This window comes from Papio anubis, chromosome 1 (genome assembly GCF_008728515.1).
Source record: "Papio anubis isolate 15944 chromosome 1, Panubis1.0, whole genome shotgun sequence".
In the NCBI taxonomy this organism is placed as follows: domain Eukaryota; kingdom Metazoa; phylum Chordata; class Mammalia; order Primates; family Cercopithecidae; genus Papio; species Papio anubis.
This window is the reverse complement of record NC_044976.1, coordinates 44,153,440-44,169,955: the sequence shown is the minus strand read 5'-3', so window position 1 is coordinate 44,169,955 and position 16,516 is coordinate 44,153,440. Positions and strand designations below refer to the sequence as shown.

At 42.1% G+C, this 16,516-nt stretch overlaps 2 protein-coding genes across 4 annotated transcripts in view; both read left to right on the top strand.

The window, feature by feature from the left end:
* IPP (intracisternal A particle-promoted polypeptide) overlaps positions 1–4,705 on the top strand; it is a 78,785-nt gene extending 74,080 nt beyond the window's left edge. For all 3 annotated transcript variants that reach the window (XR_002523253.2, XM_009207600.2, XM_031668095.1), the window contains one exon: positions 4,559–4,705. Coding sequence is in view for 1 of the 3 variants with exons in the window: in XM_009207600.2 (XP_009205864.1) it covers positions 4,559–4,563 (5 nt within the window). In the remaining 2 variants the exon portion in view is untranslated. The remainder of the gene's footprint in view (positions 1–4,558) is intronic.
* Positions 4,646–16,516, top strand: part of GPBP1L1 (GC-rich promoter binding protein 1 like 1) — a 35,547-nt gene continuing 23,676 nt past the window's right edge. Inside the window, exons 1-4 of the mRNA XM_009207618.3 lie at positions 4,646–5,607; positions 6,646–6,760; positions 10,837–10,966; positions 11,327–11,613. Coding sequence (XP_009205882.1) covers positions 6,701–6,760; positions 10,837–10,966; positions 11,327–11,613 — 477 coding nt within the window. The 5' untranslated portion in view covers positions 4,646–5,607; positions 6,646–6,700. The remainder of the gene's footprint in view (positions 5,608–6,645; positions 6,761–10,836; positions 10,967–11,326; positions 11,614–16,516) is intronic.

Sequence of the window (16,516 nt, the reverse complement as noted above, 5' to 3'; positions counted from 1 at the left end):
TCCACCTCCCGGTTTCAAGTGATTCTCCTGCTTCAGCCTTCTGAGTAGCTGGGATTACAGGTTGTGCACCACCACACCCAGCTAATTTTGTATTTTTAGTAGAGACGGGGTTTCACCATGTTGGTCAGGCTGGTGTCAAACTCGTGATCCACCCGCCTCGGCCTCTCAAGAGTGCTAGGATTACAGGCATGAGCCACCGCACTTGACCAACTTTTTCATCTTTATACTCTCCTTAGATTTCACCTATTCCCCAACTTTAAATGTTGTCTACCAAATACTGACAATTACCAAAATTCTACCAGTAGAACACACCTCTCCTTTGAGCTCCAGAGCACATGCTTGACATCTCATATTAGAAAGAATCTTGATTTCCCCTCCAGTCTAGTCTTTCATGTTATGTTTTTCTTTGTGAGAGTCTCCCTCTGTCACCTAGGCTGAAGTGCAATGGCGGGATCTCAGCTCACTTCAACCTGCCGTCAGCTCACTTCAACCTCCCGAGTTCAAGTGATTCTCCTGCCTCAGCCTCCCAAGTAGCTGGTATTACAGGTGCCAGCCACCACGCCCAGTGAATTTTTGTATTTATAGTAAACATGGGGTTTCACCATATTGCCAGGCTGGTCTCGAATGCCTGACCTTAGGTGATCCAATCGCCTCGGCCACCAGGCCCGGCCATCTTTCATGTTTTTTAAAAGTTCTATGAGGCCAGGTGCGGTGACTCACACCTGTAATCCCAGCACTTTGGGAGGCCCAGGCAGTGGATCACTTGAAGTCAGGAGTTCAAGACCAGCCTGGCTAACATGATGGCAAACCCTATCTCTGCCAAAAATACAAAAATTAACTGGGTGTGGTGGTGGGCACCTGTAATCCCAGCTACTCAAGAGGCTGAGGCTTGAGAATTGCTTGAAGCCGGGAGGAGGCAGAGGTTGCAGTGATCCGAGGTCATGCCACTGCACTCCAGCCAGGGTCAGAAAGTAAGACTTCATCTCCAAAAAAAAAAAAAAAATTCTGTGAGACGCTCGAGCGCAGGCATTTGAGACCAGCCTAGGCAACATAGTGAGACCCCATCTCTACAGAAGAATTTTTTTTTTTTCTTTTTTTTTGAGTCGGAGTCTCGCTCTGTCGCCCAGGGGGAGTGCAGTGGTGTGATCTTGGTTCACTGCAAGCTCCATCTCCCGGGTTCCCACCCTTCTCCTGCCTCAGCCTCCCGAGTAGCTGGGATTACAGGCACCTGCCACCACGCCTGGCTAATTTTTTGTATTTTTATAGAGATGGGGTTTCACCGTGGTGACGATTTCCTGACCTCGTGATCTGCCCACCTCAGCCTCCCAAAGTGCTGGGATTACAGATGTGAGCCACCACACCAGCCCAAGAATTTTTTTTTTAAATTAGCTCAGCATGGTGACATTCACCCGCAGTCCCAGCTACTCAGAACCCTGCTCTGTTTTCTCAGACCAAAAAAAATAGTTCTAAGAGAGTTTTAAGTGATGTGTTTTTTCTTCTCAGAATTTGTTAGTAGTAAGCAGAAGTCTCCCAGTTAGCCATTCTGTAAAACTAGCCACAGCCCCAAAAGGCATCACTAAAGATCTTTAATTTAAAATTTACAGAGCAAAGTAAGTTCATTACAAAAACTTCTGACTAATAGAGAAGATAAAACAAAATGCCCGTAATTCCACCATCCTACTAAAACCGTTAAGAACATTTTGGAATTTTTCCTTTTAGTCTGTTACTTCCAGAACAGAAATTTCTGTTATCTATCTTCTTCATTTTTTATTTGTTCTGTTTGATCAAACGTCCCCACTTACAGTGCATCTCCTCTCAACCACATACTCTGCACATGCATGTGTAGGTCACACTCTTTACACTTCAGGTGTCCCAGCTTGTTAAGGGTGATGGGTGAGTAATTGTTACGGGATATACAACAGCCATAGGACCTGTAATAGTATCAAAGTATTGCTAGTTAGTATTTCTCCTAGTCCTGCCTAAGTTGGGACTCTGGTACAGAAACTTTGGATTCGGTGTGTAAAACACTGAAAAGGTGATGGTGTGTGTCAGTTGGAAAACTGGAAAGTACCTAGTGGTTATTGAAAAGAGGGAATTGTTTATGTTGAAAATTGAGGCATTTTCCTTTGTGTCCAACAGTTTTATACCCTAATAGATGATTTCTCTCTCTGTCTTGAACTTCAGGTTTTCTGTGGTTTAAACTAGAATTCTTAAGATAAAAAGTATACACCAGACAGTTAATTATATCTTTTCCATAAGGATGCTTGACTTGATTATTTTTCTAGAATAACTTCACTACAGGGACAGTTTCATGTATCTGTTACTGGGAGTTACAGGTGTAGGCCTGTATAAAAACAATTTTGGGGTTTTTTGCTTTTTTTTTTTTTTGAGACAGCGTCTGGCTCTGTCACCCAGGCTGGAGTGCAGTGGTGGGATCTCGGCTCACTGCAACCTCCGTCTCCTGGGTTCAAGTGATTCTCTTGCCTCAGCCTCCTGAGTAGCTGGAACTACAGGCACGCACCACCACGCCTGGCTAATTTTTGTATTTTTAGTAGTGACGGGGTTTCACCATGTTGGCCAGGTCGGTCTTGGACTCCTGACCTCCAGTAATCCACCTGTCTCGGCCTCCCAAAGTGCTGGGATTAGAGGCATGAGCCACCGCACCCGGCCTAATACTCTTTTCAGTTTTACAAGTTTATAAAAAGAGCAATAAGTGAATAGTCATCTTGTACCCATCACTCAACTTGAGAAATAATGCATTACAGATACAGTTGAAACTCTTTGGGACCTCTTTTTTATTTCCCTTCATTTCTCCCGCAGAGATACTTACTATCCTGAATTTGGTATTTCTTTTTTTTTTTTTTTTTTTGAGACGGAGTCTCGCGCTGTGTCACCCAGGCTGGAGTGCAGTGGCGCGATCTCGGCTCACTGCAAGCTCCGCCTCCCAGGTTCAGGCCATTCTCCTGCCTCAGCCTCCGAGTAGCTGGGACTACAGGCGCCCGCCACCACGCCCGGCTAGTTTTTTGTATTTTTAGTAGAGACGGGGTTTCACCATGTTAGCCAGGATGGTCTCGATCTCCTGACCTCGTGATCCACCCGCCTCGGCCTCCCAAAGTGCTGGGATTACAGGCTTGAGCCACCGCGCCCGGCCTGGTATTTCTTATTCCCATGAACTTATTCCCGTGAACAATATAGTGCAAGGCTGCTGAATTGGATATATGAGAAATATCTTCCAAACTGAAATTTACCAGTATAGACCAGAATTACCCATAGATGCAAAAATTCTTTTCTATCAAATAAATCTTTCTGCAGCCAGGCACAGTGGCTCACACCTGTGATCTCAGCCCTGTGAGAGGCCAAAGCAGGAGGATTGCTTGAACCTAGGAGTTCCAAGACCAGCCTGGGCAACAAAGTGAGACCCTGTGTCTGCAAAAAAATTTTTTTAATTAGATGGGCATGATGGTGCACGTCTGTAGTCCCATGGTTTTTTTGCTACTCGGGAAGCTGAGGTCTCTGAGAGGATTGCTTAAACCTGGGAGTTAAGGATGCAGTGAGCTACGATCAAGTCACTGCACTCCAGCCTAGGCAATAGGGTGAGACCCTGTTTCTAATTGGAATCCCCTGGAAGAATGTTGAGAAATTACCAAAGAAATTTTTGTTTCACTCATTGCCTAACAAGTTAGATTATAAAAGTTTTAAATCTCTGAATTGAGAGCCAGGTATCTAAATATATATATATATATATATAAATACATAAAAAATACTATGACAGATATCTTAAGGATCCTAGCTGTAGCTAGTACTAAACAAATAGGTAGTTGGTGACTTTGGTAATATACCAGCAAGCTATGTGGTTCTTTGACTACTCATGGGCAACCTGTTCTATTTATGAGAGAAAAATCTAGATCTGAAAGACCCATTATTTTGCATTTCTGAATACCTTAGACAGCTGTTTGGAAAATTTGACCTCTCGAAGTGTTGAGATTACAGGTGCTTTTATATAAAAAAGCAAACTCCAGGCCAGGCACGGTGGCTCACTCATGTAATCCCAGCACTCTGGGAGGCCAAGGCGGGCAGGTCACAAAGTCAGGAGTTTCGAGACCAGCCTGGACAACATAGTGAAACCCCGTCTCTACTAAAGATACAAAAAATTAGCTGGGCGTGTTAGTGCACACCTGTAATCCCAGATACTTGGGAGGCTGAGGCAGGAGAATCAACTTGAACCTGGGAGGTGGAGGTTGCAGTGAGCTGGGATAGCGCCATTGCACTCCAGCTTGGGCAACAAGAGCGAAACTCCATCTCCAAAAAAAAAAAATAGCAAACTCTGTTTAGGTGACTTTTCTCAAATCCTTAAAAAAGATTTATATCCCAGTCATCTTGTTGGTATAGGTGGTGACATACATCCGTAGTGTCTAAATTGGACTTAAGGGTTTTGACTCTCAGGGCCTTGATTTGATTATTTAACTGTGTCTCATTTTAGCAGATATATATATATATATATATATGAGATAGTGATTTTGCCTCCTATGATTTTATGTTTTGTTTTTTTCATTTACAGAGTGATAGATTCGTGTGGCCTTTCAAATGATTGTGAAATGGTGGAAATGGATCCAAAATAATAAGTGACTTCTCTACCAAAGCAGTAGAAGATTCTCCATATCTCCTTCCAGTGGCTCAATTCAGATTTTGGGAAGGAGCAGAACAAGTGAAACACAGAAAACCGAAGAAGAAATTCTCATTTTGGAACTATATCTCTCCTTGACTATTTCTTAATACCCATCCCACCCATCTTTCTAATGTTTTAACTTTGCTCTGAATTTATAAATAGTAAAGGCCAAAGACATAGAATATACATTTAGGAGCTTTATACCAAGAAATTTGCCTTGAAAGCTGCTGTTTGTGGAGGGAAAAGTGTATAGCAAATTCCTGTCTGAAATATTTTTATTTATTTATTTTTTTTTAACAAAGACAAGATTTATGTCCCTAGATTTTGAAGGTTAAGGCAAATATAAATACATATCTGCACACTATTTTTTAGCAGTTGCGTGAGTAAGAATAATGAGATTTGTATTTTAAGGACTTTGTCATGTGGATGTTTTGGAGTTGACTGCTCAGATCTTTTATAGGGCCTTAGTATTTTTGATCTGTCACCTTGATGACATTACTTGTCCACACTTGAGCCCATCTGTCTTTCTAGCTATGACCTTGTTATGAACAGTGTTTGCACTCGGTGCAAATATCCATGTCTTACCTAATTAAGCAACATCATAGTGCCATAACTCAAGGAAGTTGAATGAGGTGAACATAGATACAGCTCTTTCCCCTTCCCCCCTTTTGTAAATGTAACAAATACTTTTTATGTTCCCCTTCCCCCCTTCCCCTTTTCCCCTTTCCCCTTTTGGAAACGTGTCAGGAACCAAATAGTTTAAGATGAGCAGTTGAGGGGACTGAGAGAGTGATCCACACAGAACCTGGCTGCTTTGTGCTTCATCATAAGTCGTGCTGCCGGCCAGGTTACTTAAGCACCCTTTTAACAGGAAAACCTCGTGGGAGATCCAGCTGGCCAACTCGAGTTCAGAAACAGGACCACAGAGGTTACACTCTGGGGTAAATATCCATGTGTCTAACTTGGAAAGGAGACTATGTATATGCATCATGAAAAATACCCACTGCTTTCTGATGTATTTAATTTTGGAGAATATCAGTGGGGTGATTTGAAGACAGCAACAGATCTCAGGAAAACTGATGCTAGTTGGTATTTGAAGAAATTCATGTGAACTAAATAGAAAAGCTCTTGAGAGGTTGTATCGTCCTTCTCTAGGAAGATCCCCCCGCCCACCGCTTGAGGCAGGGTCTCACTTTGTCACGCAGGTTGGAGTGCAGTGGTGCAATCTCAGCTCACTGCAACCTCAATCTTCCCAGCTCAGGTGATTCTCCCACCTTAGCCTCCAGAGTAGCTGGGACCACAAACGTGTGCCACCACACCTGGCTCCTTTATTATTTTTTGGTACAGATGGGGTTTTGCCATGTTGCCCAGACTGGTCTCAAACTCCTGGCCTCTAGCGATCACCTCGGCCTCCCCAGGTGCTGGGATTACAGGTGTGAGCCACCATGCCCAGCCAAGAATATCTTTTCTACTGCTTTTGCTAGAATTTCCCTGAGTACTTGAAGCAGATTAATCTCTTTTCATAAGTGTCTGTGGTTTTAAATAGATGTTTAATTCTTCAAGTTCTTTGATGTAACAATCAAGAATTCATTAGCTTCCTTCATAAAACCTTCCAGATTCACTGGGTGCAGTCACTCACACCTGTAATCCCAACACTTTGCGAGGCTGAAGCAGGAGGATCTCTTGAGGCCAGGAGTTCAAGATCAGCCTGGGCAACATAGCAAGACCTTCCTCTACAAAAAATAAAAGTCAATCTTCCAGGCACATGTTACCGTTTTCTTTTGTTTAGAACTTTTGTTTTAACAAAAATTACTTTTATTTAGAACTTCTCTGAGTTAAAAGGCTTGGTAAGTAATCTATAGAGAGGCTCAGAGGGCAGGTCTTTCTGTAAAGAGGAATCTTAGAATAATTACAGATTCCTTTATACATTGGTATCACATTCTTGTAAACATTAGTGATTTGAGTTGTTTTGTTTTCAGATCCTGGCCATGAGGTTGGATGCCTCACCTTGCTGAAAGGAGACACTGGACCTAAATGGCGCAGCATGATTTTGTTCCTGCTTGGCTAAATTTCTCAACACCACAGTCAGCTAAGGTACTGTTCTGCATTCCTGTAGTAACTTCTCAAATACTAGAGGGTTTGGGGGTGGTTTTTGGTTGTTTTTTGGTTTTGTTTTGTTTTGAGACAGGGTCTCCCTCTGTCACCCAGGATGAAGTGCAGTAGTGTGATCACAGCTCACTGCAACTTCGGCTTCCTGGGCTCAGGCAATCCTCCTGACTCAGCTCCCAGGGTAGCTGGGCCTACAGGCTGCGTACCACCACGCCCTGCTAATTTTTGTTTTTGTTGTCGTTTTATAGAGATGGAATTTCACTATGTTGCCCAGGCTGGTTTTCAGCTCCTAAGCTCAAGTGATCCGCCTTCCTGGACTTCCCAAAGTGCTGTGATTACAGGCGTGAGCCACTGCACTCAGCCCAGTCCTGATGTTTTTTAATATATTCAATCTCGTCTGAGGATTTCAAAAACATTTTCATAGACTTAATAGCTTTCTGTTAGAAGGATGTAAGTAATTAGGCAGTCCACATGAGTGTGTACCTTAGTACCTTATTACTGCCAAATATCTCACTTTTTTATGTTTCTTTTTTTCTTTTTTTAAGTATCTCACTTTTTTCGTTACATCCTAAGGCTTTTCTCATTACATGACACAGTTAAGTCTTGTATTAGCTGCAGCACGCTTTGGAGATTAAACATACTTGCTAACCTGTTGTCGAGGTCAAAGGGGCAGAAGTAAAAGGGGAATGGCACTTGGGTAAACAGACCTTTGGATTGAACACACATTTGTTTATGGCAATAGATGAAGAGGAGGAAAAGGTAGAGACAGTGATTGTTCAACTACTACATGGATCTCAGATTAAATTCTAAAAACTGTTTTAGAGGCATTAACCTACTTAATAGTTTCAGGGGAGATGTGTGTTGTATTAGGGGTAAACGCAAATGGAATTACCAGTTTAAATAGATTAAAGCAGACCTAGTCACAGTACACAAAAGAATCAGCCTGAGTTATTGATAAAACGTTTGGGAAGCTAGTAAACTTAAAAGCGTTTCCCATTTTGCCAACGAATAGAGGAAGAATGAAATTGGTAGGCATTCTCAAAAAGGCCTACCTTTCCTATTTTAAAACGTGGACTTCGAGAAAGTGCTTCTGGTCTCATCTAGACCAATGGTCTTTTCTCTAAACTTCATTTTGTTTCAACTTTATTTTACTTATTTATTTTTGAGACAGGGTCTCTGTCACCCGGGCTGGAGTACAGTGGCATGGTCATAGCTCATTGCAGCCTTGAACTCCCGGGCTCAAGCAGTCCTCTCACCTTAGCCTCTAGAGTGGCTGGTACTACAGGCGAGCACCACCATGCCTGGCTAACTTTTTTGGTTTTTTTGGTAGAGATAGAGTCTCACCATGTTGCCCAAGGTGTTCTAGAACTGGCCTCAGACGATCCTGTCACCTCAGCCTCCAGAAGTGCTTAGATTACAGGCATGAGCCACTGTACCAGCCTAAACTTCATTTTGGGATTTTTGTTTGTTTTTTTATAGACAGGGTCTTACTCTGTTGCCCAGGCTGGAGTGCAGTGGTGCGATCATGGCTCACTGCAGCCTTGACTTCCCTGGCTCAAGCGATTCTCCTACCTCATCCTCCAAGGTAGCTGGGACTATAGGCGTACACTACCACTTCCAGCTAATTTTTTGTATTTTTTTGTAGAGATGGGGTTTTGCCATGTTGCCCAGCTGGTCTTGAAATCCTGGGCTCAAGTGATGTACCTGCCTCAGTCTCCCAAAGTGCTGGTATTACAGCAATGAACCACCACACCTGGTTCTAAACTTAATTTCAAATTGTCTTAATGAAATTTGTAGGATCTTATAATTGGCCTAATCTGACCCAAGGCTTGGAGCTAGTGGGCTACATGAAAAGTATACAGATCTATCAGAGAAGAATAATTGTTTTAGCACAGTGAACTAAGTAAAAAGAATTAGAAGACATTCTTTCATTTTCAAAACTATAGTAAGCAAAGTCCTGTGGTTTTGGCATAAGGGGATAGACATAAAAGGAATATAATAGAATAGTGAGTTCAAAAATAGGCCTGTAGAGGCTGGGCTCCGTGGCTCATGCCTGTAATCCCAGCACTTTGAGAGGCTGAGGCAGAAGGGTTGCTTGAAAGCCAGGAGTTTGAGACCAGCTTGGGCAGCAAAGTAAGACCTTGTCTCTACAAGAAAAATTTGAAAAAAACTAGGCAGGTGTGGTGGCGAATACCTGTCATCCCATCTACCCGGGAGGCTAAGGCGGGAGGATCACTTGAGCCAAGGAGTTTGAGGCTACAGTGAGCTATGATCGGGCTACTGTACTGCAGTCTGGATGACCGAGTAAGACCTTGGCTTTTAAAAAAACAAGGAAAAGGCTTATGTATGTATTTCATTGATTTTTGACTAAAGTACAAAGGTAATTCAATGAGGAAGTGATAGTGTTGTGTTTTTGAACTAGAAGAACTAGCTTCTATCTGTATGGGGGCAGGGTAAAGAACCTCAGCGTTTGCTTCATACACAGAAAAATTAACTTGAAATGGAACATAAGTTAAAAAGTTAAAACCATAAGACTTTTAAGAGAAAACAGGAGAAAATCTTTTTACCCACTCGAATGGGTAAAATATTGGCAAGGATATTGATAGTAAGAAAAGTAAATGTAAACATGCTCTGACTTAGGTTTTCCTTGTCAAACATACCCATATTTTCATGGCTTTATGGACTTTGGTCTCTATAATTTAAGAATGTCATAGAATAGGCCGGGCACGGTGGCTCATGCCTGTGGTCCCAGCACATTGGGAGGCCGAGGTGGGCAGATCACGAGGTCAGGAGATCAAGACTATCCTGGCTAACATGGTGAAACCCCGTCTCTACTAGAAATACAAAAAATTAGCCGGGCGCAGTGGCGGGCGCCTGTAGTCCCAGCTACTCAGGAGACTGAGGCAGGAGAATGGCATGAACCCAAGAGGCAGAGCTGGCAATGAGCCGAGATAGCTCCACTGCACTCCAGCCGATGTGACAGAGCGAGACTTCGTCTCAAAAAAAAAAAACAAACAAAAAACGAATGTCATAGAATAAAATTCTTTGAAATAGGAAGGGATATTAGAGTTAATCTATAAAGTTTCTCAGACTGCTTCCTTTCAGTTTTATTACCTCAGAGACTTATTTTTTTCTCTCTTGACCTCTTTCATTGTGTGTAAATGAGTAAATTGGGTATGATGCCAAAAGTTTAGTATTGTTACAAGTATTATATCTGGAAATAAATGTTTTATAAAACTATAAGAACTCTAGTAGCTTGGTGCTGTGGCTTACACCTGTAATCCCAGAACTTTGAGAGGCCAAGGCAGGAGGATTGCTTGAGGCCAGGAGTGAGAGATCAGCCTGGGCAAAATAGTGAGACCTCCATCTCTACAAAAAATTTAAAAGATTAGCCAGACTTAGTGGCATGGGTCAATAGTTCTAGCTGCTCCATAGGCCGAGGCAGGAGGATCCTTTAAGCTCAAGGGTAAGCAGCTGCAGTGAGCTTTGATTGTGCCACTGCACTCCAGCCTGGGCAACCATTAGACTTCATCACTTTTTTTCAAAAAAAAAAAAAAAAAAAGCTCTGTAATTACTACCGACCTCCTAGGGTGATATTTCAACCATTGCCTTCACCCTTATTCCAGAAATACTAAAACTTTAGGATTATTTTTGAGGCAATCGTTTTGATTTTCCTCTCTTACAAGATAAATATTTTTAAGTGTAAAGTTTTGGAGCTTATACTTACAGATATTTGCAAGATTTTTTTTCCCCTCCCCCTCCTTTCATGCAAACAATTGAAGTGGCTAGCTTTTCTCCTCTCCAATGTTTATTATTGGAATAAATATTTATTCCAATATTTATTATTTGGAATAAAGGAAGTGAATTAATGATTGAATATATAACCTAGGACTTCTCTAAATTAGGCACCTGGGGGTACCCTTAGGGTCTATATGTTTATAATATGGGTTTCTATCACCATTATTACTTGTTTTTTGAAGGCCTGATGCAAAGCCTATTAAGATATTGAAAGGGACTAATAGCTGTTTATCCATTTGCCTCTCCATACTTCATCATCTTAGTCACCTACTGCCACCTTCGAAAAACACGGAGAGCACCTGCCTAGAGGAGAAGGTAGATTTGGAGTAAGCCGCCGTCGACATAATTCCTCTGATGGTTTTTTTAACAATGGTCTCCTACGAACTGCAGGAGGTGAGCTGTGTCCAACTTTCATGACTATATTTAAGCTACTCATTTAGGACAAGCCCGGGCTGTGGGTATGTGTCTGTAATCTTGAAATAGGATCTTTTCTGAACATAGTTTTCATTTAGATTCTCTAGTAGTCATTACGCAACTACATTTCTTTCTAGGTCTAACTATGATTATGATTCTCGTGAATCATCTATTCAGTTGGACTGATTTCAGAAATTACCTCACAAAGAAAAGATATATTTTGTGATTTTTTGTGTGTGGACTTTTTTTTAACAAGTTCCCCTGAAGGCCTTTTGCCAATACCTTATACCAAATCAGGAAGCAAACAATCTAATTAGTTCCTTTTCTTTACTATTCTAGATTCTTGGCACCAGCCCTCCCTGTTCCGCCATGATTCTGTGGACTCTGGTGTCTCTAAGGGAGCATATGCTGGAATCACAGGGAACCCATCTGGTTGGCATAGCTCCTCCCGAGGTCATGATGGCATGAGCCAGCGTAGCGGAGGTGGCACAGGGAACCATCGCCACTGGAATGGCAGCTTCCACTCCCGAAAAGGGTGTGCTTTTCCGGAAAAGCCACCTATGGAGATTAGGGAAGAAAAGAAAGAAGACAAGGTGGAAAAGTTGCAGTTTGAAGAGGAGGACTTTGTAAGTATGGATCTTTAGATGTATGGTTAGAAGCCGACAAATAATGTCTGAAATATGAGACCCTGTTAGTAATGAGAGCATTTCAGAAATTACAGAAAAAGGAATTTGTAAGTTGAGGTTTTTATTGTTTTTAGAGGAAAGGGGTTAAGTTGATAGCATTTGAAAATGGTGACCAAAACTCCTATGTAACTTGTAGCAAATTTTTCATTTTTGTGTCTTTGGAATTTAGAAAAATCTTTAATTTCTCTTAAGTCTTACAAAGTTTACTCAAATATAATTTATGTTAAAATGTACTCTTGCATGTTAAATTGTCTTTTTTCCAACTATGATAAAACATTTTTTCTCTTGATTTTGTTCTCTATCATATAAAATTACTGTGATATGAACATGTAATTGGGAGTATTTTCGCTGTTGCCTATATATTCAGTGTTACTGTGTGCTAAATTACATGCCTTTTGGCCTCTTGAAGGTAGCATTTTTAGAGTATCTATAAAATGTTTAAAATATATTTTATTTAAGAAAAAATTATCAGGCTGGGCTCATGCCTGTAATCTGAGCCCTTTGGGAAGCCGAGGCAGTTGGATCACCTGAGGGCAGGAGTTCAAGATCAGCCTGACCAACATGGTGAAACCCCATCTCTACTAAAAATACAAAAATTAGCTGGGCTTGGTGGTAAGCGCCTGTAATCCCAGCTACTTGGGAGGCTGAGGCAGGAGAATCATATGAACCCAGGAGGCATAGGTTGCAGTGGGCTGAGATTGGGCCATTGCACTCCAACCTGGGCGATAGAGCGAGATTCTTTCTTAAAAAAAGAAAAAAGATTATCATTTTAACAAATCAGTATCTTTTAAGTTGGCCAGGCATAGTGGCTCATGCCAGTAATCCCAGCACTTTCAGAGACCTAGCCAGGAGGATTGCTTGATGCCAGTTGTTTGAGACCAGCCTGGGCAGCACAGCAAGACCCTTGTCTCTATAAAAAAATTTTTAAAAATTAGCTGGGCATGATGGCGCATGCCTGCAGTCCCAGCCACTAGGGAGACTGAGGCAGGAGGATTACTTGAGTGCTGGAGTTTGAGGCTGCAGTGAGCTGTGATTGCACCACTGCATTCATGCCACCACGCCCAGCTAATTTTTTTATTTCTTATAGAGACTAGGTATCACTGTGTTGCCCAGGCCAGTCTCGAATGCCTGACCTCAAGTGATCTTCCCATCTCGGCCTCCAAAAGTGCTAGGATTACAGACACCAACCACCGCACCCAGCCTCTAGCTGTTTTTAAGTAGCACATCAGTCAGTCACTTCTGTTATAGCCATTTCATCAGTTAATAGAGTCACCTAAAGAGGAGTGAAATTTAGGCATTAGGTCCTCTACCCTCAAGTCTAGGAAGTGACCTGGGGTCTTGATTTAAATTATATATTATCGGCCGGGCGCGGTGGCTCAAGCCTGTAATCCCAGCACTTTGGGAGGCCGAGACGGGCGAATCACGAGGTCAGGAGATCGAGACCATCCTGGCTAACACGGTGAAACCCGTCTCTACTAAAATATACAAAAAACTAGCCGGGCGAGGTGGCAGGCGCCTGTAGTCCCAGCTACTCGGGAGGCTGAGGCAGGAGAATGGCGTGAACCCGGGTGGCGGAGCTTGCAGTGAGCCCAGATCGCGCCACTACACTCCAGCCTGGGCGACCGAGAGAGACTCCGTCTCAAAAATAAATAAATAAATAAATAAATAAATAAATAAATATTAATGTGAATTCCTATTCCCAGGTGACTGTTCTTCAAAACTTTATCCTCAGGAAGGTCTATACTGCCCTTACATATTGAATATTTGTCCAGAATGTTCTAGATAACAAATAGTCCAAAAATTACTGTAATTTCAAACGTAATTTTTATTATTTATACAACAAACTTATAAGCAAATCCAAGAAAGACCAGTGGGAATGATTTGAAAATATAATGTATGTTGCTCATTACACTTAAGGAACTTGATGAAATTCTTATCAAACTAGCAACAAAAGCATTAGCAACAGAACTGGTGGACGTGGGTGGCGTGCACCTATAGCCCCAGCTACTTGGCAAGTGGAAGCAAGACTCCGTCTCTTAAAAAAAAGAAATGCAACAATTATAGTATATTCTTATTAAAAAACTACTTTCCTTTAATACTTTTATTCTATGATTAAATAAACCCATGATGATTTTAACATAATTTGTATCTGAAATGAAAGAGTATATGTAATATTATAACCATAACCAACTGTGCATATAGAAAAATTTATTTGAATCCCCAACAGTTTTTATTTCTTATGTACTTCAATAAGAAAAAGAGAAGATGGTGGCAAATAAGAAATCGTGTGGAGTAAAGTAGAAGTAAGGGTACCTTTTAAACTGGGTAGTATGCTGCTGATTAGCATAGTTTGATTAGAAGCTTCATTATCAGTCCTGTGACATTCCCAGTGGAAATGATACAAACATTCTATTTTATCATTTTGCGCATTTTTACCTTCATATGAATAATTCATACTGTAATTCTCTTATTTATGTAAAATTGAAGTTTACATGTGTTGAATCATGGGGCTCTAGCTTAGCAGTTCTCGACTAGGGGCAAGTTTGCCCACTGGGGGATATTTGGCATTACCTGGAGACATCTTTGTTGTCACAACTGGGGTTAGTGCTAATATCATCTAATATGCAGAGATCAGGGATGTTGCTAAACACCTAAAACACACTGGACAGCCCCGTAACAGAATTCGTCAGCCTAAAATGTCAGTAGTGTCATGGTTGACAAACCTTGCACTAGATCTTCTTTACTACTGTGTAGCAAATATTACATTGTGTGAATATACTTGATTTATCCGTTTTTCTGTCAATGGAAATTCAGTTAGTAAAAGACCTTGTTTTGGAGGCTAAACTTAAAGAATTGGAACTGAGGTATTGTAATTAGAGAAGGAAGAGTCAAAAATAAGATTTCTTTTCCTCCTGCCACCCAAGATGCCAAAAGGAAAGAAGGGCAAGGGGAAGAACTTGGCTCCGGCCCCTGCTATTGTCAAGAAGCAGGAGGCCAAGAAAGTGGTGAATCCCTTGTTTGAGAAAAGGCCTAAGAATTTTGGCATTGGACAGGACACCCAGCCCAAAAGAGACCTCACTCACTTTATGAAATGGCCCCGCTATATCAGGTTGCAGCGGCAGAGAGCCATCCTCTATGTGCAACTGAAAGTGCCTCCTGCGATTAACCAGTTCATCCAGGCCCTGCACCGCCAAACAGCTACTCAGCTTCTTGGTTTTTTTTTTTTTTTTTTTTTTTTTTGAGACGGAGTCTCGCTCTATGGCCCAGGCTGGAGTGCAGTGGCCGATCTCAGCTCACTGCAAGCTCCGCCTCCCGGGTTCACGCCGTTCTCCTGTCTCAGCCTCCCGAGTAGCTTGGACTACAGGCGCCCGCCACCTCGCCCGGCTAGTTTTTCGTATTTTTTAGTAGAGACGGGGTTTCACGGTTTCACCGTGTTAGCCAGGATGGTCTCGATCTCCTGACCTCGTGATCCACCCGTTTCGGCCTCCCAAAGTGCTGGGATTACTGGCTTGAGCCACCGCGCCCGGCCCCCTACTCAGCTTCTTAAGCTGGCCCGTAAGTACAGACCAGAGACAAAGCAAGAGAAAGAAGCAGAGGCTATTGGCCCAGGCTGAGAAGAAAGCTGCCAGCAAAGGGGACATCCCCAGTAAGAGACCACCTGTCTTTCAAGCAGGAGTCAACACTGTCACCACCTTAGTGGAGAGCACGAAGACTCAGCTAGTGGTGATTGCATATGACATGGATCCCATCGAGCTGGTTGTCTTCCTACCTGCCCTTACTAAATGGGGGTATATATAAAATGGGGGTCCCTTACTGCATTATCAAGGGGAAGGCAAGAGGGGGACATCTAGTCCACAGAAAGACCTGCACCACTGGTTGACTTCACACAGGTTAACTCAGAAGACAAAGGCGCTTTGGCTAAGCTGGTGGAAGCTATCAGGATCAATTACAATGACAGATACGATGAGATCTGCCATCACTGGGGAGGCAGTGTCCTGGGTCCCACGTCTGTGACTCGCATTGCCAAGCTCAAAAAGGTGGAGGCTAAAGGTTGCCACCAGTTGGGTTAAATGTACACTGTTGCGCTTTCTGTACATAAAAAATAATTAATACAGATTTTTCTAAAGATTTCTATCCAGAGTGACTTGATGAAAAATAGGTAATTAACTTGAAGAGAGAGAGCAGAGGAGCAGAATTGGTTGGAGGAGAAAAATTATTGATGCCAAAGAGGTGGGTTAGGTCTAGAGATGTGCACATGAAAAGAGATAATAGTTGAGGTTTGTGGGTAGATAAAATCACCCAGGGAGATTAATACATTGGAAAGAAGGGAGGTGTAGAGCAGAACCTGTGGAGTAGCAGTAAGGGAGACTGAGAAGTGGTTAGCTGAAGAAGGAATGAGTATACCAAGAAAAAGTAGGTAGATAAAAATCACAAATTGAAGATGTTTTGGGACCTGATTGCAGTAGGGTTTCTATATTTTTTTCCTATATGATATGTTTGTATAATTAGAAAATTATTTTAAAATTGTATTGGTTTAGTGTAATTAGCAGTCCTATATTGTTACCTGGGGAAGTTAAATAGTCCTAATTGTCCCTGTGTGCACCACTCAGCACAGACCTCAACAGATAGGTTTTTGTTTGTGTTTTGCTTTTTTGAAGTACATGACACAGAGAGGAACACAGATTTTTAAATGTAGCTGTTACTAAGTATGGGAGAGAGCTTTGACTCTGACAGTTTGGGATGGCCTTACAAAAGTGACAAGTGTGGTTGGAAGGGTTAGAGAGTAAGTTGATGATGAATGATACACTCCTCTTTGGACAGTAAAGAGCCAGATGTGAGGGAA